The 26548-nt window shown below is 39.8% G+C and overlaps 2 protein-coding genes across 6 annotated transcripts in view; both read left to right on the top strand.

The window, feature by feature from the left end:
* LOC104936227 (protein turtle homolog B) overlaps positions 1–13435 on the top strand; it is a 103466-nt gene extending 90031 nt beyond the window's left edge. For 2 of the 5 annotated variants that reach the window (XM_027273708.1, XM_027273707.1), the window contains exons 19-21: positions 4228–4355; positions 4626–4667; positions 6610–13435. In XM_027273708.1, coding sequence (XP_027129509.1) covers positions 4228–4355; positions 4626–4667; positions 6610–6824 — 385 coding nt within the window. In that variant the 3' untranslated portion in view covers positions 6825–13435. Of the gene's footprint in view, positions 1–4227; positions 4356–4625; positions 4668–6609 lie in introns of those variants that run through there. The other 3 variants (XM_027273710.1, XM_027273709.1, XM_027273711.1) reach the window with 2 other exon arrangements.
* A 4532-nt stretch (positions 13436–17967) lies between these two features.
* On the top strand, positions 17968–23516 carry cfap58 (cilia and flagella associated protein 58). Its single transcript, XM_019267619.2, has 18 exons — positions 17968–18084; positions 18351–18623; positions 18718–18863; positions 18948–19098; positions 19256–19450; positions 19540–19677; positions 19832–19991; positions 20137–20219; positions 20427–20618; positions 20700–20861; positions 20977–21123; positions 21337–21477; positions 21561–21784; positions 21906–22014; positions 22200–22304; positions 22828–22947; positions 23131–23255; positions 23379–23516. Exons 1-18 carry the CDS (start codon positions 18079–18081, stop codon positions 23488–23490), a joined length of 2589 nt encoding a protein of 862 aa, XP_019123164.2. The 5' UTR covers positions 17968–18078; the 3' UTR covers positions 23491–23516.
* The last annotated feature ends 3032 nt before the right edge of the window (positions 23517–26548 follow it).

The raw sequence follows: 26548 nt of genomic DNA, 5'->3' as shown, positions 1-26548 counted from the left end.
GTTCCAAGCTTTAGCTTTTATTTCTACACACAAACACCTTTAGTCAAGAGAAGAGAAAACCAAACAAAGTTGTGTCCTATATGTCATGACCAAAAGTTAAATTGTTGTCAATGCAGAAACAAGCCCCTAAATATTTCTTATAATATATGGTAAGGTTTTGACAGTGTTTTGTGGGTTGATGGTATATTGGACAAGCTCAGCTCTCTACGGACTTCTCTATTGATTTTCCCTAATGAGGCACTGTCTCAGCACCCTGAGATGGATCAATGCACTCAACATCAAGTTAGGTAGTAATATGCCATAATTGAGTGAGAAAATTGGTGTTTTTCTCCATCACTCCACTTTAAATCAATGCGAAGGACACTTCAGCAAATAGGACTGACACAATCCAACATCATTTTAAGATATCGTCATGGATAAAACTCACTCCTTCTGCTTCACTCACAAGTCGGTTCAAAATGCCACACTTGCTTTAGCTGCAGTTATCCAAAGTTTTGTATATGCTTTTCTGTGAGACCATGGCACAAGCCTCCACTTGAGGTACAAACATGCAAATGCTTCATGTGTCATCCACTGCGGTATCTTCTGAAACACTAAACAAAATGTTCTGCGAAGAAGCAAGAAGTCAACTAGTGTTGCTTTTGGCACACATACTCTTGCACTGTGAGGATCTGTCAGGTGTAAACAAAGCTTAAGTGTACCTGCACCCACCACACCAGTGTAGTGCCATCCAGCTTGAGCAAGACCCACCACCCCAACAATTTGACTAGTACTTCTCACTCTGCAACCGTTCTCATCCCAGGTGGCTAAATACTAATGCTTTGTCATGCCCCCTTGGAATCTCATACAGACGTACATGGCACCACTGTGGTCGATGTCATAAACAGTCACAGTTTATGGTCTAGGTTTAGGTTTTTGGTCTAGGCAGTAAAACCACTCGGTTAGTTTCAGTAAAAGAAGATGTTGGCGTTAAAAAAAACAATGTTAATTTACATAAAGCATGTAATATTAGTCATAACACAAGTCACAATTGGTGATGCAAGTCACAGAAAGTAACTTAAAACTTAAAGTCACTCAACATTTTTGTTTGTTTGGTCACATTGGACACAACCCCTAGTCTTCAGGATGAAAGTCCATGTTTGGGCCATCCATCCACCCCACCACTTTCAGGTCTGGACTTTCTCACTCTTTATACTACTGGGTTTATATTCAAGCCTGGTGTGTCTTACAGTATACATGCTGAGGAGCATAACAAAGCGTTGGGGTTTGACGACCTGGGAATGAGAACAGGCTGCATTTGACTATCTCCCAGGTCTTCCAGTCAGCTCCTGATCAATAGTGATCTTTTTCTTCTCCACTGTTGAAATGCTAGCGGATGACCAGCTTCACCTAAAAGCCACATGCCAAGTTGAAGGTTCAGTTTATGTGTCCCATACTGTTTTTCACTAGACATCAAAGAACATAATACACTGCCTAGCTCCTGGCAATGGCTTTTGCTACCAAATACAGTACATGGTCATGGCCCAGCAGTCAAACAGAGGAATAACACATGCCAAAATACAGTTGTTGTGTGCCTCCGTCTTCCTCCTTTATACCCAGTGGTAAGCCATTTATCCCATTTGGCCACCTTCGAATTGCTATAGACTAATGCTGCTCTTGGTAGGCTCCCCTTACCTGTCTCACCAAGTACAAGACCAAACTGGTCACCACACTAAGGTGGCAGCCTTTCTCAGAATGTCTCTGGTCTTTGCTCTCAATGTGAAATAACCATGTGCGCTACATACAGTAGGTCAGACACAGACACCTTTGGGTGAGCCGCTTGATGAGTATGAGTGGTTAGCAGCCCTCAACATTCCTACAACTCACTGTTTGGACTCTACATCCAGGAAGATGTTAAACTGACATCCAGCAGCTCCAGGTAAACCTTGACTTCTCCACCTCCCTCTCAGTCTGAAGATGGGCCTAGTGGAGGTTTGAAGGACCAACTTCGTCAGGCCAGCAAAGAATAATACTAACAATAAAGGGTGTTGTACCACTCATTACTTCCTTTATTCAAAATGAGCAATAGCAAAGTCCATTAGATGGACCAGTATGTGTCCATTAGATGGACCAGTATGTGTCCATTAGACACGTAGTTATAGAACTGGAGTTACATCCAGGTAATGTTGTTTTTTCAAGTTATAAAGTCAAAATGCTGTTCTCAGCAGCTATGACCACCAATATATGTTGGTGTCTTTCTGTATAATATAAATGATTACAAGGTGTGGCATACTGTATATTTATGAATATTTATGGTGTACGTGGACTTTCTTCCACATAGATATAATCTTTATTCTTAGACGATAACTTTCTAAAAACCTTCTTAGCATTCTCCTCAAGCGTGACACATTCTGCCGTTTATATTTTACAGATGCTTGTATTGTATGACACCAATTGAAAATATTTTGGACCCCAATCTCCAAGAAATATTTTTCTAAGATTGGCGTTATGACGTCACATTAAGCTGTGTGTCCACCTGGAGCCGTCATTCACAGCTCTTTATTTTTTTGGCATTAAAGGTAAAGCAGAAATGCTATTGCATGTTTCTGGCAGTGATGAAGGCTTAGCATGTATAAAGATCTCAGCTCAGCACAATAGTTTAAAGGAGGTTTTTTTTTATAAAAACAGAGAAATGCGCCAGTTTCAGCAGCAACACAGCAATACAGCCATGACCAGCACTTCCCGCAAGCATCTCTTTAGCCCGAATAACTTAGCGCAGAATCCTCGTGGACACATGGCCTTAATCCCCTGTATAAAGCATCTGTATAAAGCATGAATCAAACCATCTACTGTAAGTATACAATTGCACTTGTAAGTTTGGACTGCAGAACAGTTCTCACTACCATGTTGAAGCAAGTGTCCTGCCAAAACAGCTCATGCACTTCTTTTTATCCTAAGGAACAAATATTTCGCCAAGGGCTTGCAGAAAGGGGGGGCACACAGGGGACTTGAGATCCCCAATGTTTGAGTGAACTGCCCAATGAAGTGCTTTTGAATGTATTCCCCTTTAAAGTCGTGTTCCATGTGCAAACTGCCATGCATGCCATTGCTAAATATTGCTCCTCCGTTTCAAAAAAGAAACAATTATATGGATAAATTCTTGTTACATTTGTTGTCCTAGTGCTTCGCTTTTCTTTGGCTTATTTTTCATTATGTGACTGTTCCCGAGTAGTCATTTTCCCCTCCCGCCATCTCTCCCCCTGTCAGCATGGTGAAGCCCATTGTAGACAGTATCCATGTCTATGAATACATATTGATGATGCTTTGTTGCTCAGCTGTGATTCTCCCCCTCTACTAACGACCATCGGTTTCTCTCTGCAGCCACGGTGGAAAGATGACCTCTCTGTAATGCTAATTGTTTTCTGTGCCTTGAGAGAACCAAGTGTGTGTTTGTGGCAGAAATCTGTGGGCTGCCAAGTCATAAGTGCCTCCATGAATGGGAGGGAGGTCTGTAGATGCCATCATGAGCAGCTGAGAAATATACACACCACACCAAGGAACCATTTGCACCTGTTATTTTCAGAGTGGGATAGACTATAGATTTTAAGGGATTGTTCAATTTGCCTATCATTGATTGAAAAGTGCTTACATTTAATTCAAAATATTCTTCATTTGTGGAGAATTTTCCTCTGAAACCAACAGTGCAAGTCTTTTTAAATGTTGTATCTTCTCAAAACCTTTACTCACTGTTCTAATCTACATCATGAGGTAACTAGATTGTTTCAGGGATCGTGTAACACTTTGCTTTTCTTTGGATAAAGATTGTTTGGATCAATTTGAGCAAAATCTCTTAAATGTCCCTGAAGGGCAATGAAATTTCAAGGTCCACAATTTAATATACCATCTGGATTTATGAACCAATATTGTGAAATGTAATCATTGTTAACCTTAACATAACAGTTACTAATCCAGATGATGTACTGTACAAGGTTTTGGTAATCATAATTATTCGCTTTGTTCTTCAAACATTTGAGTAAAATCTTCTGCTGGATTTCAGAGTACAGCTGTTTGGGTGTCTCACATTGATCCTTTGGCAGTGTGCTGCACCTCTTGCTTTAGCACGAGCAGTGCTGTTTTGAGACTGTGTGGGTTTCTGGTTTTGTTGCGCTCCGTAGTGCAGAAACACAGTCCACTTCCTATGTTTGGCCTGGAGTTACCCGTTTTCCCCTCTCTCTGTTCTTTATCCAGAAAACGTCGAGGTGCGCCGAGTGCCCTTTCGGGGTCTGAGAGGATTGATGCACTGAGATACCAACGTATTAAAAAGGCCAAGAAGATGATGATGAACAACAATAACTCCAAGACCAGAAAGAAAGCAGGTGTGAACTCTGTTCCTGTCTGTTCTCGCTTTTTATATAGTGATATTTTCCTTCTCAAAGATGTATTCTTATGTGTTTTGGTACTTACAAAGGATGTATTTTATTTATCTGTGATGGTACTAATATATAATATACTAATATATATTTTTTCCCACTGCATGTCACCTGAGAACTGTCAAGTGAATTTGCCTTTAAATTTCTTAAGCATATGTCATATCCCATTTAAGGTACAGTTATATAAATGCGTGCGTTACCTTTTATGATTTTTAGACACAAAAGTTTCAGCCCCGCCTCAAGCCACCACATCAAAATGTATGTGCTATTTTATTTGATATAATATTTTTATTAATAATGTTTTTAAATAAAGCCACATAACTGATCTTGATTGATTACTAATTTTTATTTTTATCAGCTTAAAGTAAAGCTCTGACAGTCATATGTAAACTCTGCACAACGTGAAGTGTAAATACAGTTTGAGTTTGAGTGAGAAAACTTCAAATGAAATTTGAAAGATGTGTCTATAGAATGCATTTTGTGTGAAACCAATGATCCACAGTTTAGTGCACATTGACTTCTGATGGGCCAACTGTGTGAAGAGTTCTGAAAAATGGGAATTACATATAAATCATCAAGTCATCCAAACAATAGCGTACAAATCATTGTAGTCTAGAAGGTCTAACAGCGAGAACCCAAAGGAAGGAAGGACAATGGGATAGATACAAGAATGGACACAGGAAAATGGAAATTACTAATCACATTGTACTTTGACTGACTGAAATCATTTTCATTCAGTCAGTTCAAAGATTTGTTGATTTGATGTTGTTCATTCCCTTTTTTTTAAGATAAGCAACTGTTCAAATGCACTTAAGGAGGTACAACAGTAAGTGAATCCACTACTAACACTGACAATAGTGTTTCAGTATAGTCAGTTCAGTTTAAAGACTTGGCATACAGTTGCTGCTGGGTTGATGCAGTGTCTGTATGGACTAAGGTGAAACTATGGTGTTAGAAAGAAAGTAAATGCTACAGCATTGATACCTGTGTTTTCTTCTCTGCTTAAGGCAGTTCATTTAGGAAATGTGCTTATTCGCTTCAATGCCAAGTTGGATGGGAAGATTGTTCCCACTCTTATATCTGTATGCTGAATATGAAGCTCGGGTCAGTAGGCAATCAGCTGCACCGGAAGCGGGGGGGAAATACCTGCCTACCAGCCCCTGAAAATTTGACTAGTTAGCATGTTCTTGGGTATATTCCCATTTCTTTAATCGTACACAAACAGAAATGTAAAAACAAGTCATTGTTTTTACGGGTTACGTGCTGGAACTATTTCTTGGCCAGGACAATGACTTCCTGGAGCCTTGTCATCACCATGACGTGGCACCCTACGAGGACTCCAGGAATTAGTGAGCTTAAGAGGTACTGGTAGGTGGATTTATGTTATGTTTGGACAGAGCCAGGTGAGTTGTTTCCCCCTGCCTCCAGTCTCATACTAAGCTAAGCTGGCTGTGGATTCATATACTGTATTTAGCATATAAACGCAGGAGTTGTATCAGTCTTCTCATCTAACTCTCTGCAAGAAAGCAAATAAGCATGTTGCCCAAAAGAATGTTTTCCAATCGGAAAATAAGTGCTGACGGACGAACTGAACTTCTAGACACATTGCACACTGTACACTTAACTCGTTGTTGATGCTTTGTTGCATGGACTTGGTTGTAGATCTATGAAGACCGGTGGGGAAACCCAGGTATTTAGCCTTGGTGGCCAGTTGTTAAGGTCACCCAAGGTCTGGTGTGAACGACAGTTGTTGAGTCACATTAGGCCAAGTGTCAGTTGTTGTTCAGTCTCCTGGGCAACGTCTTCATGGATCTACGACCAAGTCCACTTGTCCCTGACTTAACTCTCCTCAAAGAAATATGACCTAGACGACTGAGAATCTTCAGACTACCATATCCATTGCATTTTTATATCAATAGGCATTGATATGGACTACAGAGGTGCTGGTAGATGGATTTCTGTTATGTTTGGACAAACCCAGGCTGGCTGTTTGCCCCTGCTTCCAGTCTTTATACCAAGCTATGCATACAATGTGCTGGCTGTAGATTCACACTGTATTTAGCATATAAATGCAATAGTTGTAGAGGCCTTCAGGAAAAGATTACTATAGTCATGTCAGTGGGATTATTGGACACAGTTGCCTGTAAACAACCACGGTGAGTTCTCGTGGTCAACCTGCCTTTCATCTCCCTTCCACCAGGTGTCTCCACCTCTCAGACCCAGCAGGCCTACACCTCTCAGGTACTCCAGCCCGAAGAAGCTCTCTACCTCCGCAAGAAGAAGAAACGGCCCATCCTCCATGACCCATATACTCGCTTTTCTGCTCTGCTGTACCGCCGCCCGCTCCGGGAGGACCAGAAGGCTATTTTGGCCAGCATGGACAACATAGACCTAGACCATGCCACCCTCCTGTAAAAGCCTTCGAGGACAAGGGCACAACCATGCAAAACGCCCCCACTCCAAATTAACACTAGCTAAACACCAGATGGGAAAAAAAGCAACACTATCAATTAAATATGTTTAAATCAATTATATATTAAGGGGAATAGCACTAAATTTCAGCATTCAGATTTGGTATATTCTGTAACTACGCCCTTGGTCAGTTCAATCCGCATTAGTAAGCATTCTGCCATGTTCACAAGCTACAAATTAAAATCAAGAACCAAAAAAAATAATTCAGAATTATAGACTAATGATGCGTCTAAAATGCTGATCCTTAGCAGCATCTGCGATTGGAATTGCATCACAGATTGGAGTCCTGGATCTTAGACTTCCCCTTTAAAAAAGTTTCACGATGCCCAAATGCACAAGACTTAACTGTGTATGCTTAAATCAAGTAGTATTCCCTTTAACAAAAAAAAAACAAAACAAAAAAAAAGTAGGAATAAAAATGTTAGACTTTTATCAATTCAGATCAAAATGATAGCTGCCACAGTTTTCCAAAATTTTACTCCAGTGCAAAAAGATGAATCTAAAAAGAGTCGATACACGATTACTACTTCCCAATTTTCCCTGTTTTTCTTGTTTGAAATCCAAGTTTTTCCTACTCCAGTGTTACGGTTTTTAATTTGAAAGGCTTCTCCAGGTTTGGGTCATGTTTCTTGTGCTGAGCCAATCGCCCCCCTTCCCAACCCCCCCAAAAAAACCCTTTGGGTCTCCGTTTACAGCACCTTCCACGGGATCCTCTCCGCCAGCAACGTCTCTTATCTGCCGAGAAACTCACCTCACAAACATGGGTGTTCTCACTTCCTACAAAGTATACCTCAGAGCACAGGACACGAGACCACACAACCAACCGGATCAGCCAGCAGAACAAACTAGCCTTTTTCATCTCTTTAGTGAATAATGTGTTCTACTTGCTTTTCTTATAGCGACGTGTTCTAACTTTCCATTCTTATATTCACACTTCTACCTTGTTAGATGTACATGCATTGAGCTAATTCAGTTTATTTATCTTGCAGAATGAAAATTCTGTCGCATAAATGACGCCTATAGTCATCTGCTCATCTTTTTTGCTCTGATCAGGACGTCGGCTTGTTGTTTAAGGAATGTCTGACAAACAGAAACACAACCCTGGGCTTACGAAGGAATTCTATTGACTTTCACTAAATGTAATTTCTTATTAAATAGATGTCATTCAGCTGTGAATCATACACCAGAGGATTGCTGTATATTGATATTTTACACACTTATAACAAACCATTAACAGCCACAATGAAGTGTGGTAATTCAATTACTCTGTTATTCTATATGAAGTAATTTAAACTGCTCCGTCTTTAGCTGCTCATATCTCTTAACAGTTTTGCACTGGAGCAAAATCTTGTCCATTTCCTTCGAATTGTTTCTGTTCCCGCGCATCTCCTCCAGTTCTTCTACTTTAGGTAGCGTAGAGGGTTCCAGATTCTGTCCAGAAAGAACTATAGTATGCCAAAAACAATTCAATTTAAAAAAAAAAAAAAACAACCATACATAGTGGAGGATGAGATTTTGTGCCATAGTATATGAAAGTATTTTTTTCATACATATTAGAGGGCATAAAAAAACAACAAATGGCTTTGTTCGGCCTTAATTAAGCTTCTGGTTGGTTGCCTGCTTCACTTTGTGTCTAATATTTATTTCTATTTTCATTTTTTATTTGTGTGTCTGTGTGTGCGTGCGTAAGTTACCTGCCTCTTTTTTTTTGCCATTTTCTATTCACAGCCTTTGTATTTTTGTCTCTTTACTTGCTTGTCATTTGAAATGGAAACACTGAGAGTACGGTCATCCCTTAAGAATGCGCCATTGAAGGCGACACAAAGTTTTCATTTTGTACGCTTCACTGATCTGTAAGCTGTTTTTTTTTTTCTTTACGTGTTGCTCAGTTTTACTTTGAATGATTCCAGTGATTGAGATGATTAAACCTGCCTGTCGGACTGACATGGAGATGTGGGTACTAAGGGGCTAAAATGAATTTTTATTGAACAAGTACAAGGAAGTGCCATAACATAACATTAACAACTCAGTACACATGCTGTGGCTCAGTCATATTTTAGATTCAACAACAGATGGGTGGTCAAGCATTTTCTTTTCTTCAGTTTTGCTCAAAAGGTGCTCAGAAGTTGAATTCCCTCATAGAGTAACATATCTTGGGAACCTAATACAACAAGATGGGAGTGTCCATGTTGAACTCTGTTTGGAATGGTATTGTTTAGGGGGTGATGATCAGTTTTTATGTATGTATTTATTTATTCGTGTACATTTTTATTGTGATTTTAAAGCAGATTCTGACAAGGCTGCAACTCCAACACAGTCTTCTAAAAATCAGCCACATTTTCAGTGACTAAATTGGATCGCCTTGATATTTCCACAATAAATGCTTGCAAAAAGGAGCAGCTTCAAGTTTTCAGAAATTCTCCTCTGACAGCTGACCTCACTTCTCGTATTCAAGTTTTTTTTTTAATGCAGAAGAGGATTTACATTTGCATCTGTTTAATAAAACAAGGGATACAGGCACCCTGAGAGCAATTATCATGCATAAATAGACAAGCAAAAATAATTCGATTCACGACTATATCCAGCAAACCGGAATAAAGTTAATGCACTAGGGTTACTTTAGTAATTTAAAAAGCAGCTGTTTCAGTAAAGAAGCTAGTGCCTTTATTTATGATGGAATACCAACAGTTTAGCACAATGCACTTATTGTGGAAATAACTTTGAAATACAGTTTACAGAAATCAATATTTCCTGAAGCGACGCCACGCTCTACTTCCAAAGATAACAGTGAATCATTTCAGTGAGAATGAAGTGGCATGATGCATGTTGATGCATCATCAATAACTGACAAATCCCCTACAAAACATTTCATTAATGAGAGCCTACCGGCTGAAGACAATAAGGGAATAATGAACTACTGTGTGACCTTGTGACACCAACATTGTTTTTACATTCTCTGTGAGACACTTACTGATGCAACTAACTGAAACTATCTCATCACCGGTGCTCGAGCAGGGGTGTCAAACAGAGGGTCTTCTTGCAGCCTAAGGTGCTAAGCAAACCATGAAGTAATGCTGTACTAGTGAGTGACCCTTCCTGATCACAAATGTCACTTCCATTTTCTCTGTACTGTAATTGCTGTATTATCACATGTTAGGAGATGTTTATGAGAAGAACACAGAAAAGGCCGAACTTCTGCCTTTTGTTTAACGTAATCTGTGGTTAGAAGGTGTTTGTTGGAGTAGTGGTTAGATTCAAAATCGCACTGAAAGAGAAACGAGGACCTCTTCTTCCATGAAAGCCTTATCATGGCGTACCTTCAGTTAAAGCTACAGGCTACTCTGATGCATGATGTTCTACAAGTCAAATGTGTAATTGTATCTTGTTGCTGTTGAATATCACTGTTTCTATGCCATCTATACGAAGGTATTTATTGGATATGAGAAGAAGAGTGTCGTAGTTTCCTTTCAAAAATACATTTTGGTTTATTGAATGTTTTACTGCAGACCTTGATGTCCTGATGTTTGTGTTGCTGTGGGTCCTCTTAGCCGAGCTCTGGAGGGAATTAATTGAATGAATGAATGAAGACACTGAAAGATATTGTACTTTCTAGGCCTGCATGATAGACAGAAGTCATTGCATATAACACTGTGTATGAAAAGGCAAAGTAAACACGCTAAAGGGACAGAGTGATTGCCATTAATAACAATATATTCCCCTATTAGGACTGTTATAAGTATAATTACATTATCTGACATTCCCTAAAACTTGCAGAGCGTTTCTAACAAATTCTTCCAAACAATACAAAATCACTATTTTCTACCATATGATGAGGTTTAGATCATTAGGATCTGCATCTAAAAGTTTGTCTGTTAACAATAATAGTCATACTATCGTCATAACATATTGTCCCAATAGCCACACCTATCATATTGTTTCTGTTGTTGCATATGTTGTATCTGTAGAATCATAATTGATGCACTTTGCCAACTTAACATAACGAACATATTGTTGCCACATTTAAAAGAAAAACCAAAACACGCGATAGATGTGGAAAAAAAAAACCCTAAAATATACCGAAGATTCTTTATTGCAATTTGTAGATATAATTAGTCTATATATTGTACAATGTAAAATAAGAAATTGCATATTTTATTAAAATTGGTCAATAATATGCATGCAGTTACAAAAATGAATATAAAATATATTTCCATTATCTTTTCTTTTTTTATTATTTCAATATGGAAATAGTTTTTATGTAAATGCTGCTGTGACCGTGTTCGCAAAGCAAGAATAGTTATATTTTCCAGAGTTAAAGTTTAAGAGTGAAGCCTCCCTCAGAGCACAGAGGCATCGTGGTGAGCCTCGACATCACCTTTGAGGAAACCACGTCATGCGCATCAGTCTGGACGTAGCGAAGGTTCAGCGCTATGATTTAGTTTTTATGTTTTGCTTGAATACAGAGAGAATGAATACCATGATAACTTGAGTTTACCAACTAAAAAACCCTGACTATTCGTAGTCACAAGACGGCTCTTCAAACCAGCGGTGGTGGGATATTGTAGCTTTTGTGTGATTGTGCAGTTATTTCATCACCAAGGGCTTTAATGAGACTTATGTGACGTGAGGACGGTGTGAGCTGGATGTGTGAGGCATCGTAACAAGGCCCGGGGGCGAGGTCAGATCTGCCTCAACAAAGAAGTACTGTATACCTCTCAACGTGCCACTGAGAAACGTGTCCCTGTACATAGTGTATAGTGAAAGATATTATTTGCATGGTATAAACATTTGAATGCTACTGACAAAAATGTGGACTTGCCATTATTATCAGAGCAAACATTCTGCAGCTGTTGTGTAAGGACGGTGATCTGTTTAGTCCTGAATCTTGAAGCAAGCACCAATGCAACAGCTGTGCTTGCCTGAAAGGTAAAAGTAAAGAGTTTTGTACGGACTTTAAAATGCTGTTAACCCACCGACCCGACCCGAACACTCGAAGAGTTTAAGGCGGTTTTATCGCAGTAGCGTTGAGATGTAATAAAAGCACATGCCATGCAGTTAGATAAGTTCAGCAGCCCAGAAATGTTTCTAGATGATGAGGTAAATAGGGGCAGGTTAGATTTGCTCTTTACTACTTCTGTGATGTCTATCAATTGATATTTTTATAGTACATGTTAGGTGAACGTTACCTCACAAACTGTAGTCAGGATTAAAAAGAAATAAGTCGATTTTGATGCTCTATTTGTCAAACTGCAGTCTGACTCTTGTGTTACGTACAGTACATAGATTTAGATTGATTCTTTGTGAAATAGCTCAGAATTATCATGGATTTATGTGCCGCGATGAGGTTGACTCTGATTTACATATACTGCCCCCCACCCACACACACACACACACTTACTTTGAGATGATTTCCAGTAGAATTAGTTCATCACTCATTAAAAGACAATTTGTAAAGAGAATCTCAGTACTGTACCACTCTTGAGTCTCGAGCCAAGGAGAACAAGAGTCCGGCTTTGGCGTCGTCGTGCTCTGGCTTTACACGTTAAGAGATCTATCATCGTATTGTTGAGGATGTCGAACAGGCTTTTATCCCATACGCTAAGAGTAGAGAATCTCTGGTGCTAACACATGCTGCACAAGATTGTTTTTTTACTTTTACTGGATCGTGTTTAGTTGCTCTGGAAACATACCTCTCATACCGCATGGAACGTCTAAAACTGCCATATCGTTTTCCTTATTTCCTCAAAAAAAGAAAAAGATACTTTAATCCGAATGAGCAACATGTGTGTTGTGATAGAGTTTAATCATATCATTGAGATTTCTGTAAATACATAGATCTATGCTCACAAATATGATATTTTAGTCCCCAAACTGCAAATTGATGCAATAATTAATGATTGAATCAAATGAAATATTAGCTCACAGGCCAGTAAAATGTTACAGTTAACTAAGGTTTTAAATATATGACACGATCATATTTTATCCTGTCAGGAGGGGCATTTTCTTTAAATATAGAGGGAATATTATAATTGATACTTCTTCCACTATAGGCTGAATCTCAGTCAAATTATACATGACACGTTGAAACAAAAGCTAAAAGCAGAAATATCATCTCATACTGACAGGAAAGAGACAGTGAGGCAGAGACCTTCGTCTTCATTTAAAATCAGCCTTTGATTTAATATCTCATTACTCGTGTTTGGCGACATGAAGGGATATAATATTCATTATAATGTATCGACTTGTCCAAACTTGAGTGTACAAAAAGGCATTACATATTTGAGGTTTTAAAAGAAGAAGAAGAATAAAAAACACTTTGGTTACACCGTGTAAATAATATCTCAGATAAGCATACCTTGTCATATATATATTTTGGTAGAACAAAATATGATGCACATCAACTATATTGAAGACTGAGTGGGAACTGAGTAGTGTAGGGTCTGCTTCAGTGACGCATTATAACATGTAACAGACCAACGTCTATATGTGAGTGATGGAAATCTTCTAAATGCTAGAAATTAGTTTAAGAGTTTAATATTATAGAGCCAAGAAATATAGAGAAAAAAATATATAAATATACATAAATATATATATATATATAATATATATATATAAATATACATAAATATATATATATATATATATAATATATATATATTGTCATGGAACCAAAATGGTTATATGAGTATCTATATTTGGGGGACAGTACTTGTTTTCAAGAATGTATAAGTCTATATTCTATTATTTTTATATCCATTTGCTTTCTACTGTAGCAATATAGAATCTTATAGAGAAATATGACGTCTGTCTGAGGTTTTCAGTTGTGTACAAAACAAAAGAGAATGGTGCACCAAAAATGGTTGTCACTGTACTGTATATCTCACTGTCTGTTACACTCTCAGAGGAGGATACAGCAAACTAGTTGTTATAGCAAAGTCCATTTGGTGTGAATAGCAAATGTAACTGTTGAATTATTTGTGGGCCATCATCTTATCTTATCATTTATTCCTTAGAGGACGGTGATTTAGCTCCTCGCTAGTTTTATTGTTTGGTTATTTCTTCACCAGGCTGGCTTCTGCAGTCACACATTCATCTTTTTTCAAGTATACTTTGGCATGAAAGAATGGTGAGAATCTTTTTCTTGTTTTGTTTTTTCCCCCCCTCCCTACTACGGTGCTCTATTGCAATCTGTATCACAGCAGAGCACATAAATATAAATGTATAATCATCGAATTCACAAACTGTGCAGATTGAAAATGTTTCACAGCGTATATTTACCGTATGTATGTATGTAACAGACACAGTGCTTCATGATGCTGCTTTGAACTGACATAAGGGGATCCAAATGTTTGCTTTTTTTTTTTTTGGTTGTTTAAAACAGAAGCATGTGCAAAGTTTTAACACGACGAACATTCTGTTGCCTTTCGTTCAAAAGTGGAGGTTGAGCATTGCAGCAGCTGCTAAAAGTTACTCCAGACATTGGTGACATTGGATTCAGTGCTGTACATTGCCAAAAAAAAACAACAAAAAGACGTTACATACATTCTGACAACTGGTGCTATTTAAAAAAAAAACATCCGTGGTGCTTTTTTTTTTAAGTTAGTTGTTTCCTTGCTTCAGACAAAATGTAGCTACACAATCCCGTACTGTACTGTAGGTTGCCGTTCGGCCAGTAAGTCATCACGTGACCTGGTTTGGGTCGTGTGTGTGTGTGTGTGTGTGTTCGATGGTTTTCTTTAGCTGCTCTTGTTTCAGGGAATACAAAGGTCAGATAGGACTAAGATTTCGAGAGGCAAATTTAAAGAAAAAAAAAAAGCAAGGAAATTTAAATTAATTTGAATATATGAGTCATAATGATTTTCCTGGGATTGAGTTTACAATTTTCTTGTTCATTTTCGATCTGAACTTCACAGTGCTTAAAAGTCTAATGTATTGGTGGTTGCAAAAAAAAAAAAAGGATCCACACATTGTGCTTGGTGCTGAGTGAACAGATATGCTCACCATGACTTTTGATACGGTATTCATCTAAAGACATTCACACCCCTCTGCAGTCTTTCTATCAGGTCAAGTAAACATACAACAAACACGCAATAAAAGGCCACTCTTTTATTGTACAGCGAAGGCAACATCAACATGGTGACGGGAGGGGGTGAAATTAAGACTTCCAGTCTCTTTTTCAAGTCGATAGTACCAGTTCTTCTGCAACCAAACTACTCCAGAACACACCACTAGATGGAGGTTGTTTCTTATAAAAGACCTGAAATGTTTGAAGAGCAGAGAAAGCATCAGAATATTGTGTTTATGAAGATGCTGTTTAAAGGTTTGCTGCGGACACTCAACTCAACTTTTTGAAGAATGAAAACTTTATGTTAATGTACGAGTCACATGCAGATGATCTCTCTTTGTTTTTTTTGTTGTTTTTTTTTCATCACAAAATGCAATACAAGTGGAAGAAGAACAAACTGAACTCACTGTCTCCTCTTAGTTGTTCGGTCTTCCTGAGATGTGTACAACTGGTTTGAGTTACAGACTTCATTTTCAACGTGTTTTTTCTCATCATGACCTTCTAGAAAAACAAAAAAAACGTGTGAGTGTGTTCACTGTTAGTTACAGGCGTAGACAACTCAGTACCTCAAAATGTCTCTTCATGAAAATCTTTAGTCCAGATATGTAACTACTCTTTTTTTTTTTATGTTCACCATCTCTGAGAAGTCAGTACTCATGATGCTTTTTATATTTGTTGGCACAAACACTAACAAGAATGTATGGCTATTGTAATTCCTGCTCACCCCCCACTCTTCCTTAAAATTGAAGCTTTTAAAGCAACTAAATTGAACTGTCAGTTTTTTGTATTTCAAATGTCTTGGTATGCTTGTTGTAGTTGTATATTCATAATGGTGTATATTACATCAGTTTTTATTTATTAAAATGTTTAAATTTTCTAAGACGACTTTTCATGTTCTTCAGCAAAGTGATCATTATCGTTTGAGTTATTTTCTCTAAGATAAAGGAGCATATCAACGTTCCTGCAAGGATTCCACCTATATAGAGTTGAATAATGTAACTATGACAAACACAGAAATGACTTCTTAGTCTGCTGTGTAGCTGTGTGATAAACGTATTTCATAGTAAATGACATAAAGTATGCAGAACTGCCGGTATGGTCTCTTAAAGCAATGATCATCTTAGCCCAGATGTAGATACATTTGCATGCTGACAATAGCATTTAGGTCACATTACAGCTGATATTATTATTTATTCTCGTTGCTTATGGTACTGTGTCAAAGGTAAAAGATTACCTGGCAGTTATATAGAAGGCTGATGATACAGTATGTGATATGTTTGCTACAGTGCCGTAGACTTTCTCAGAGTTAACACAAAGCGAGCATAACCAGAAAAATATATAGAACGACAGCCCCCCTGACTGAAATAATCACAGTGGAACATTTGCTGCAGTCCTTTGGAATAGTTTCTCTCTAAAATATATAAGTGATGAAATAAAGAAAATACAAGAGCTTTAACGAAAGTAGGTAAAACAGAGCGAGAATATCACTCGTGTGTCCTTTTGACTGAACACAGCTTTCTGCAGCTGAATCTCATCTCTCTGCAGTTTGGGAATCAGGAGCACATCATGTTAGCTCAGACTTGTTAGGAAAAGAATTATCAGTAGTGTAGATAAGCTGGTGTCCTTTCAGGTGGAGATATAAAACATCTTAACATCTGGAACAGGTCCTAAGCTGCAGGTAATCTAAATGATTACAGAGTGATGAATAATACAGCATCATGAGAAAAGCTACCTCATCACACGGATATTGTTTTGTTTGGGCGACACAACGTTCTGGTTAATAGACATCTACAAGGTACAGGCTGCAAACATGAAACACGTTGATTATTATTAAGACCTCTGCCTGTGGGGTCTGTGTGCTGTGAGAACAGTCTGTTAAAAACTTTTTAACTGGAATACATCATTTGGTTCAGAGTGAAGGTGAGTCCAGATAAGATCATGAGGTCAAGTAGCAAAACACTTGGTTGAGTTTAGAGAGGGAGAGAGATGAAAGATGCACAGCAGCAATCACAATAATTAAAGTGATTATAGTATTTGTAGTGGACGTCAAGCAGGACCACAGCAGTAGGTTCAACCACAGTCCTCTGATCTGGGTGCAGCCACGACATATGAGAAATCAACCAAACTCTGAGGAAGAAGCTCAGGTAACATGCATCAATGAGACATGCATGTGTACAGATGGAGAAAGGGAGAGGAAGAGAAGAGTTCATTGCATCATGGGATGGTCAGAGTAGGCCTATAGCAGCATAAAGAAAGCAGGGGTGCCCAAACTTCTCAGCCTGCGACTCCCAAAACAACAGCACCAGTGATTTGAGACCCCCACAGTCCCCATATGTCGGACAGTTTGTCCGTGTTAAATGTCTTAATGTTTAGCGTGATGCTAATATTGTATTGTAAGTATTGTAATAATTGTTGTTGCTAATGTCGTTAATCAAATCAAATCAAATCAATTTTATTTGTATAGCCCAAAGTCACAAAGTACATTTGCCTCAGAGGGCTTTACAATCTGTACAGGGAGTGACACCCTCTGTCCTTAGACCCTCGGTTCGAGTGAGGAAAAACTTGCCCACAAAAACCTACATCTACATTTCAGGATCTGGTTATTACAGACACTGATTAAATGTTAAATATAAATATTTCAATATTTATCATCACAGTAACAGTGTTACACACATTAGTAGCTGTAAACACTCAGCATTAGAAAAATACATACGTTGGTTTGGTGCTTACATAAGGAGTAAACATTTATAATCATCACTTTAAAAGTTACATACGTTGTTTTTGGTGCCTGTTTGTTTCCCAGATATATTAGTGTGTGTGTGAATGGGTGTATAAGAGACATTAACTTGAAGAACTTTGTAGAAAGGCGCTTTATGAAGCTCAGTCCATTTCCTGTTATTAGTTTACAGGCAGACCTGCCACATCCAATATGGCGGACCCGTTGACGTATCGCGACCAACCCTCTCAATGCGGCGTCTATATGTTTATGCCTGCAGGCCTGCAGCAGCTGATCCTGTTCTCGCGAGAACAGGCAGCGGTTGCTTAGCAACCGGCGTCAACATCTCCATGTAATAACACCAACGCTGCTTCTGTCTGTCAGGATTCACGAAATATAACTTCAAGACTCATAACATGGAGGTCAGTGCTCTCTTTAAGTGTTTGCTTTGTTTGGTTTACTCTGATAACTTTAGATATTTATATAAAAAAAACGCTGGTTAAAGTTCAGTAAACGTCAACACTGACGTTATGACACACACGATAATGTTATACTTTAATACACAAGCTCAGGACAAAGTCAAAACTTTGAAATGAGCATTAAGTTTAAGAGTTAAACGAACTTCAGGTGAGTCAGTTTACCTGTCCTGCACAGTCAGGTGTATTTCCATTGTTTAATGTGTTTCCAGGAGACAGCACCAGCAGTAGTTGAGGACATATCTGAGTCCCTGGAGGAGTTTCAGATGGTCCTCAATGAGCTGGTCGAGGACGAGAGTATGGACAAGGTCCGGGTGGAGTACGAGAAGCTCATCCATGCGCTGAAGACGTCCAGAGGGAACGAGAAGAAGCTCATGTCCAAATGCAGAGAGCTGAACGCAGAGATCGTGACCACCTCGACCAAAGTCGCCGCCGCTCTGAAGCTGACCCAGGAAGACGAGGCAACGATCGCTTCACTGAAGAGGGTTTGTCACACTTTGGATTGTGTGAAATGGATATTTGATTATTCAGGTGATGTTTTATCAGATTCCATTAATTGCTCTGTTTGTTTCACCGTAGGAGCTGGACAAAGCTTGGAAAATGGTTGACGCAGCTCACGTTAAAGAGAAGAAGGACAAAGAGACCATCAGGAATCTGAAAGAAGAAGTTTTCAACTTGAACAAAACAGCCGAACAAACTGGTTTATCAATGGGCAAAGATCAGGGGTGAGCCACGTGTCTCTACCTCCCCATGCTCTTCATAATATATACCACAAAGTGGACTGAACCAACTGTAATCTTCTTTTTCAGCGACGGTCTAAAAATGACAGAGGAGCTGACGAAGGAGCGGGATCAGCTGCTGACAGACGTGGAGGATCTGAGACAAAAACTAAACGGTGTCACTGCAGTCCAGCAGAAGGTCGAGGCCCAGCGAGATGCTGCGTTAGAGAACATTTCTCAGGTAAAATAAGAAATCAGAAATGGTAGGCTGACATCTGACGTATTGTTGATTCAAAATCTTTCTAATCACTATCATACTCAGCTTCCAGCAGTGCACCCTGCAGAAGACAGTGGGGGTGCTCACCAATAAAATAAAATCTAGTTTTGTCTGCATCCAGCTCCAGCAGGAGCTCCAGGTACAACAGAATGAGATTTCCCGGGAGATGAGATTGAAGGACAAGCTGGACAAGGAGGTGAAGCAGCTGCATGTCGACATGGAGGCCAAGACGGGGGACATCAAGGCTCTGAGTCTGCAGGGCCAAAAGGCCAAAGAGGAGCAGCAGAGACTGGAGCAACAAGTGAGAGAGCTAAAGGTGAGTGGAGTGAACAGAGTGGGACACACACACACACTCTCTTTAAGTCATATGTGGACCTAATATCATTTCCTCCCTGACTGTGAAAGGTCTTGAATGAGCGAACCACCAAGGAGCTCGAGCACATGCAGGTGAAGAGCATCAAGCTGCAGCAGGAGTGTGAGCAGCTCTCTTCAGTCAAAGAACGTCTCTCCATGGAAAATCAGCAGATCGCAAATGAGCTCAAGGTATGCGCACACAGATGATTCTGAGTGAGCCACAAGGGGGCACTGCTCTCACAGTACAGCATGCAATGAGCAAGTCAGAAACAGGTCCTCAGTGCCGAGTAACATCTGTTATCCACTCCTTCTTTCCACAACACCACCCTGTCCGACCTGTCAGATGAGAGAAGAGGAGGTGAACCAGACGCGCCAGGAGATTGCCAAGCAAATAAAGATGAGAGAAGCCATCCAGAAGAAGTTCCACCAGGTGGAGGATCAGAAAGCCGACGTGGACGTGCAGAAGGAGACGCTGAAGGCTCAGATCGCTGGTCTGGAGAAAAGTACGGGAGCTTGCTTGTTTTCATCATAGACACACACATTCACATGGAGACATGGGTCTCGAGCTTGAATTAGTTAAATTCTGTCCAATATCAGTGTAATATTATATTCAGACGTCACTAAAACTTTCTGCTTCTCCCTCTACAGATCTTGAATCTTCCCAGAAGCAAGTTGAAGCGGACAAAAAGGCCTTGGATGAGCTGATCCGCGAGAGGGACATCTTAAATAAAGTATGTAGCTGTGTACTCTGCTATATAGAGAAATGTCAAAACCTTGAACCATGTCTTAAACTTTGCTCTGTTGGGTGATTCAATTTGAGGGAATTGGGCCTGGAAAGTTATTGAAAATTCCTCCTCCTTGAACCCTGAGTACAATATTTGTTTATCGTAAACTACATTCTCGTTTCTCAACCAAATGTGTGTGATCTCATTGGACAGAACATGATCAAAGCTGCACAGTCGACTGAGAAACAGCAGAACATGGTGAAGCTCCTCGAACAGGACAAGAAGACCCTGGAGCACGAGATCGGTGGCTACCGCCAGGAGGCCCAGAAGCAACGCAAGATCATCGAGCAGCTGGAAAAAGAGCGAGACCGCTACATCAACGAGACCAGCAGCCTCATGCAGAAGGCAGGTTATGCACAACAGCTTTCACAAGATGATTTTTAGGATTGGGAAATCATCTGAGGGCAACTTTCCTCCCTTTCACAGGTGCAACAGAAGATTGGTGACGTTGAAGTAAGAGAGATGGAGATATTTGATTGGAAAAAGAAGGTCACAGAGGCAGAGTGCAAACTCAAACAGCAACAGAACCTGCTGGAGTCTGCCGTGTCTGAAAGGAACCTCTACAGCAAAAACCTCATCCAGGCTCAGGTACCAGTGATCTGCCATAACTTATTCAACTTTATTGTCTCTGTATATAACATGTAATTCTATAATTCTCCTTTCCTTTCTCTCCTTCTTCCCTTCGTCTGTATCTCCACCTCAGGAAGAGATTGCAGAGATGAAGCACAAGATGAAGACCAGGACCAACCAGGTCAGCCGACTGAGAGATGAGATCGCCGGGAGGGAGCAGGCCCTGACCAAGGAACAGCAGGAGCACAAACGCTTAGAGAAAGATAACGAGGCCCTCAAGGTACAGCAGCCTGCCTCATCATCATTTAGTTTGTTACTATTCAGACCGTTTAGTATCTTTACAGTTGGAGAAAAGCTTTGCAAACAAATGCAACAGTACTGACACGCTGGGAACGACTGACCCATTTTTTGTTTAAGGCTCTCTCCACTGTACACTGACCTTTTATGCCTACTTTGTATGCATGTGTGCATCCATCTCTGTGTCCTAATACAGGGGGAGCTGCAGTTGCTGAAGCTCCAGCTTGAAGAAACAAAGCAGCGTTTTGACAGCCAGAAAGTAGAACAGCAAAAACTGCAGAAGATCATAGCCGACGCTGACGCCGAGCAGATCCAACTGAAGAAGCAACTGGAACAGGTAAAGAAGGTGAAGTGGATAAAGAAAAATAATAACAAACTGATATTTGTCTCTGACTATTTGTTGGTGAAACTTCTCTCAAGGTCATCAGAGAGCGGGACAACCTGGGCAAACAGCTGCTACGCCGCAATGACGAGCGTGCGCTGCTGTATGAAAAGATCAGTATCCAGCAATCAATCCTGAGCAAGGGGGACTTCCACTACAACCAGAGGATGGAAGACATCCGCCTGCTCAAACTGGAGATCAAGATGCTCTGCCGCAAGAAGATGATCCTGGACAAGACTGCGCCCAACACAGAGGACCTGAGGTAACAGAGAGAAGCATTTTGTTTCAGCAGGTTGGAGGTGGAGCAAGTGTCCAAGACTTTGCAGGGTCATTTCTAAAATAATTGAACTGTGGGAAATCATCATTGAGTTGTCGTGTTGCAGGCAAGAGCTGTTCCACCTCCAGAGGGAGCTGCTCAGCGAGAGGAAGAGGAACAGCGTCCTTGAGGAACAGCTGAAGCCCATAAATATCCACAGATGGAGACGACTGGAGGTCTGTGTGGATTATTATCTCAAAGCCATCGCAGCTGCAGTCTGTTGTGTTTGTGACGTGAACATTTTAACTCCCCCGTTTATGTGAAAGGACACTCACACACTTCAAGCCGAATAAAACATTCATCATCATTCAAACAGGAAAAGGTCAGCTCATTAACATTTGGTAAACGACTCCCCCTGCAGGGCAGCGATCCCAGCAAATACGAACTCATCCAGAAGATTCAGTCCTTACAAAAACGACTGATTGCCAAGACCCAAGACCTCGAGGAACACGAACTCAAATTACAGGTGACACACAATCACACACACACTCGTTTTACACACCTCGTTGGATTAATTAGTCTTGTCCTTGTGACGGAGAGAAGTCAAGTCGCTGTGTTCTAGTGTGGAAGTGATTTCTGGCGCTGTTTTGGTCCTCACACTGAGTACTTGGCAGAACCTCAAACATGTCGTGTAGAACAATTAAAGATTAAGAACAAAAGATTATCATCATCAAATTATTTTAATCCTGCCACAGGAAGGGATTTTTTTTTTTTTGGTGTTTGATCTCTTTGAAACAAAGCTGAGCTCGTTCCAGTGATTTAATTCCTTCTTTTCATAATTATATGGTCACAATAATTAAGTTCAATTAAGCCATTATTTACAGTATGATTACAAGGATTAGGAAGGACATCAGGACGGTGTACAGTATGTGGGAGTGAATCAAAATAAACGACAGTGCGTGTGTTCATAGTAATATCATCTAGTGCAACAGTGTCACTCATTGATGTGTTTTTTAATGGAACTTTATCTTTTATTGTCTCCACCAAAGGAAAAGGAAAGGCTGTATGTGGAACTGAAACAAATTCTGGCCCGGCAGCCAGGTCCAGAGGCAGCTGAGCAGCTCCAGCAGTGCCGATGGACCATCAGGGAGAAGAATAAAAAGCACCAGGTCAACCCACACAACTTTTTCTCGTTGTATTACTCATGTTGTCTTATTTTTGGATATGTCCCCGTCATCTTACTCACTATAGAAATGTACAGTATTTACTTCGTTCTGGTAAAAACTGCCACCTGTTTCCTTCTTTACATTTTATGATATAATCATGTGTTTTTTTATGCTTTTATTCCACAGGCGTTGATAGCAGAGCTGAGAATGCTCGACTCCATGATCGACAAGTACAGAAACGAAAATATAAGTTTAGCCAACGAGCTGGCGAACGTTAAAAAGAACTACATCAGTCAGAAAAAACTTCTCAGGTGAGGTTGATCTGAATCTTAATCAGATGTTTTAACACTGTACTAATGCACATGTTTATAGAGGGGACGCTGCACACTGTAACATGTAGTGACAGTCGTGTTGCCCTGTGTGTGTGTCGTCAGTGAGCAGAGGACCAAGACGAAGGTGAAGCAGTTGGAGCCTCTGCCCCAGCTGAGCAGCAAACCTCACTTCACTGGAGGAGGTTTCAGGATCAACAACCCTGTGAAAAGATAGCGGCTATTAAAAGGGAATATTTTCAACTCCGTCTGACATTTTTCTGACATCATTTGATGTAAAAGCTGCTTTCAGTCCGTGCTACTGTAAATCACTTTCTAGAAGATATTTTTGATCAGTATATACAGATAAATCTTAAATCTTAAGGCAAGACACTAAAGACAGAAATATTGTTTTCTCTTGCACTTTAAATTTTGAGATTTTGGGCTATTTATTGTGCCTGTTCTCTTAAATTCACCAGAAGTCGTCATTGGATAATGCCTCCTTTGGATATTTAAACATACAATTTGAGAAAAATTGTCAGTAAGTAAGCGTTAATTTAAGTAATCAAGTGGGGAACTTTTATGGTGATATCTATTCATAATTTCGTTTTAACCTTAATGTATGTCAGTTTACAATACATATCTTTAAAGAGTGTGTGAAGTTTATTGTCTGCCTTGTTTTTCATCGACTTGTAAAGCACTTCACTGCGTCAGAAAGATGCTCTGAGAATAAACTTTTGGCTTTATATTGAATATACCTCTCTGGATTTGGGATTATAATCAGATTTAAAAGGTTTAGGTAACATTTCTAAATAGGAAACTGTTTGTTTGTCACTTAAATTATGGAAATAATACATGAGACACATTACCCAGAAAACAATTTGATATGATGATGATTAGGGTGGAGCAGTGCCAGATATGATAATAATGAACTTTTCCCAATCCCAGCCACTTGCAGTGAGTCCATGCTGTATGCAGTTTGGAACATGAGATGTTTTCAGAAAAATGATATTGCAGTAATCTGAAGACAAAGCCAGGAATAGATTGGGAACATCACGCTGCACTGGTGTTTTTGTTGTTGAGCCACCGTCGATACTTTCTGCCACTAGATGTCAGTAAAATACAGATTGACTATAGAAAAATACATTAGAGCAGCTCCTTGTATGCTTGGATGGATATACATGGATGAAAAGATGCATTTTTACCTTTATACTATATATTATATTTGCTATTGTTTGTTCAGTATATGTATATACCCAAATAAAGGATGCACACGAGCAGCAGAAGCTAATAATTATCGACATTTCATTCTGTTGATATTGAACATCACTGCACCTCCTGATGATTTTCAGGATTCCTTACAGCTGCAGCGTGCTGCCATGAGGTTGTGTCCTTTAATCTGTGCAGTTGTAGTTCTCCAATCATCTCCCTTTGAGAAGTTATGACACAGACAAACACACTTCAACCAAAGCAAATTTAAACAATATAGATTTCAAAATGTCACTGAAAATGTAAGCAGGAGTATGTAGCTACATTCTTTCCATTAAAGTGCTGTACTCAACATACAAACCATGCTGGTGTCCCCCAGGGCTCGGTGTTTGGTCCTCTACCTGCTCCTCCTCTTTAACATCATACACCATCATGGGTTATACGTCCACTACAACCAAACCTACTGTATCACCACTGCAAGTCATTCATCATTGATTCATCATCCACTTTTTAGAACTGTTTTTACATTTTCAGTATGTTGTCTGGTGATTTCAACTCCAGTAAAGTGTCTTTGAATATCATGAAAAGTGTTCTATAAATATAATGTGTTATTAGTTATTATATCTCTGTGTATGAGTTGCTCTCGTTAAGCTAAAATCATTCAAATGGCCACAGTTTGTGCTCCACCTCCTCAAATAAAGCCAGAACGTTTACAAAGTGCTGGTGGGGTTCACAAAGAGAGAGTTGTCTCCTTCTTATTCCACTCTGTTGCCTGTGGAGTAATTCCTTTGCCAGTACAGTTACGGTATAACACCATGGCAACCGGCGTCAATGCAATGCTGGGCTGTGTGAGCTATGTTGCCGTAGTAATGGGAGGCCACTGACGGGCCAGATCTCCTTTCTTTCTTTCTTTTCTCCCCCCTTTTCTTGTTGTGTGGGGAAGAAGCAGCTGCTTACAGACTAATGAAGCTGGTGTTTGCTGGCTGGTTGCTGTTGATGTTTCACACTGATGATGATGATGATGATTAAATCTGTGTACATGTGCATGCTCCTGTGTGTTTTTTTTACATCGTGTAAGTTTAGGGAGTACAGTATGTTCTGCAATGTGCGATTTCAGTTTTCAGCGTGCATCATCTTCACCCGAGCAGGTAGGCGCAGCACCTCCTGTGTACTGACGTCATGTGTGCAGCTTCCCTCTTTGTCTGTGCGATGTGCTCGCCAATTTCTAAAATTATGGCATCGTTTTTTGGAAGGACAGAGACACTTTTCTTTTCCACTGAATATTTGTCAGTTTAGTCCTGATTGCCAGCACAAAGTGAGAGGAAGAAGTACAAGATACATCATCATCTTGTTCATGAACACCCCATCAGGCTGTAACACTTAATCCAACACATCTGCTCATATCTGACAGTTTGGTGTTCCAGACCACAAATACAGCCATATTATAATATTTCCCGGTCTGAGTGCACTCTGGGTGCGATAATAACGTGTGAGCTGTGATGTGAGTGTGTTTACACACTCACACACACACACAGCTGAGGCTTTTAAACCCCGACCTCCGATTAAAACCATGGATTATGCAGATTTTGAAGCTCAGCGCTGTGAAGGAGGGGAGGGGTCAACATCAAGTTTGTGATGATTGGCCATTTTTTCATCCACACTTTATCTTTAAATGTTCAATATTGTCTGTAGTTTATGTGTATGAAATGTAGTGAAAATCAGTACAGGTAACAGGGACTTCTCCTCATATTAAAGGTCCAATGTGTTCAAATCATAGACTGTGTAAAACATGGAGATAGTCTTCCGGATGTCACCCAGAGTTTGGAGCTGTTGTAAAGTATCACTCCATCTAACTCCCAGCTAATCCAAGAACTGGCAAAGAAATGAAGCGTGGGTGGAGCTGAGGCAGGCCTGTGATGGCACACACCTGTCACTCACAGTAGCCATGCCCTGAACTGTGCATAACTTCATATAATTTATACAGGCAATAAATAAAAATGACAGAACAGTAAATTAGCTCCAGAGACCAAAACCAGGCTGTCAACACGTTTATTTTATTTTATTAACATAGGTACTTATGGATTTTT

This window comes from Larimichthys crocea, chromosome XXII, assembly GCF_000972845.2.
Source record: "Larimichthys crocea isolate SSNF chromosome XXII, L_crocea_2.0, whole genome shotgun sequence".
In the NCBI taxonomy this organism is placed as follows: domain Eukaryota; kingdom Metazoa; phylum Chordata; class Actinopteri; family Sciaenidae; genus Larimichthys; species Larimichthys crocea.
Note: the sequence above shows the minus strand (reverse complement) of the source record. Positions and strands in the feature narration are given on the sequence as shown.

Bases quoted from the DNA above. Each gene is read 5' to 3' on its own strand.
- cfap58 (XM_019267619.2), top strand. The intron at 18,624-18,717 runs GTTTGTCACACT...GTTTCACCGTAG, and splicing joins CGATCGCTTCACTGAAGAGG to GAGCTGGACAAAGCTTGGAA. The intron at 19,992-20,136 runs GTACGGGAGCTT...CTCCCTCTACAG, and splicing joins GATCGCTGGTCTGGAGAAAA to ATCTTGAATCTTCCCAGAAG.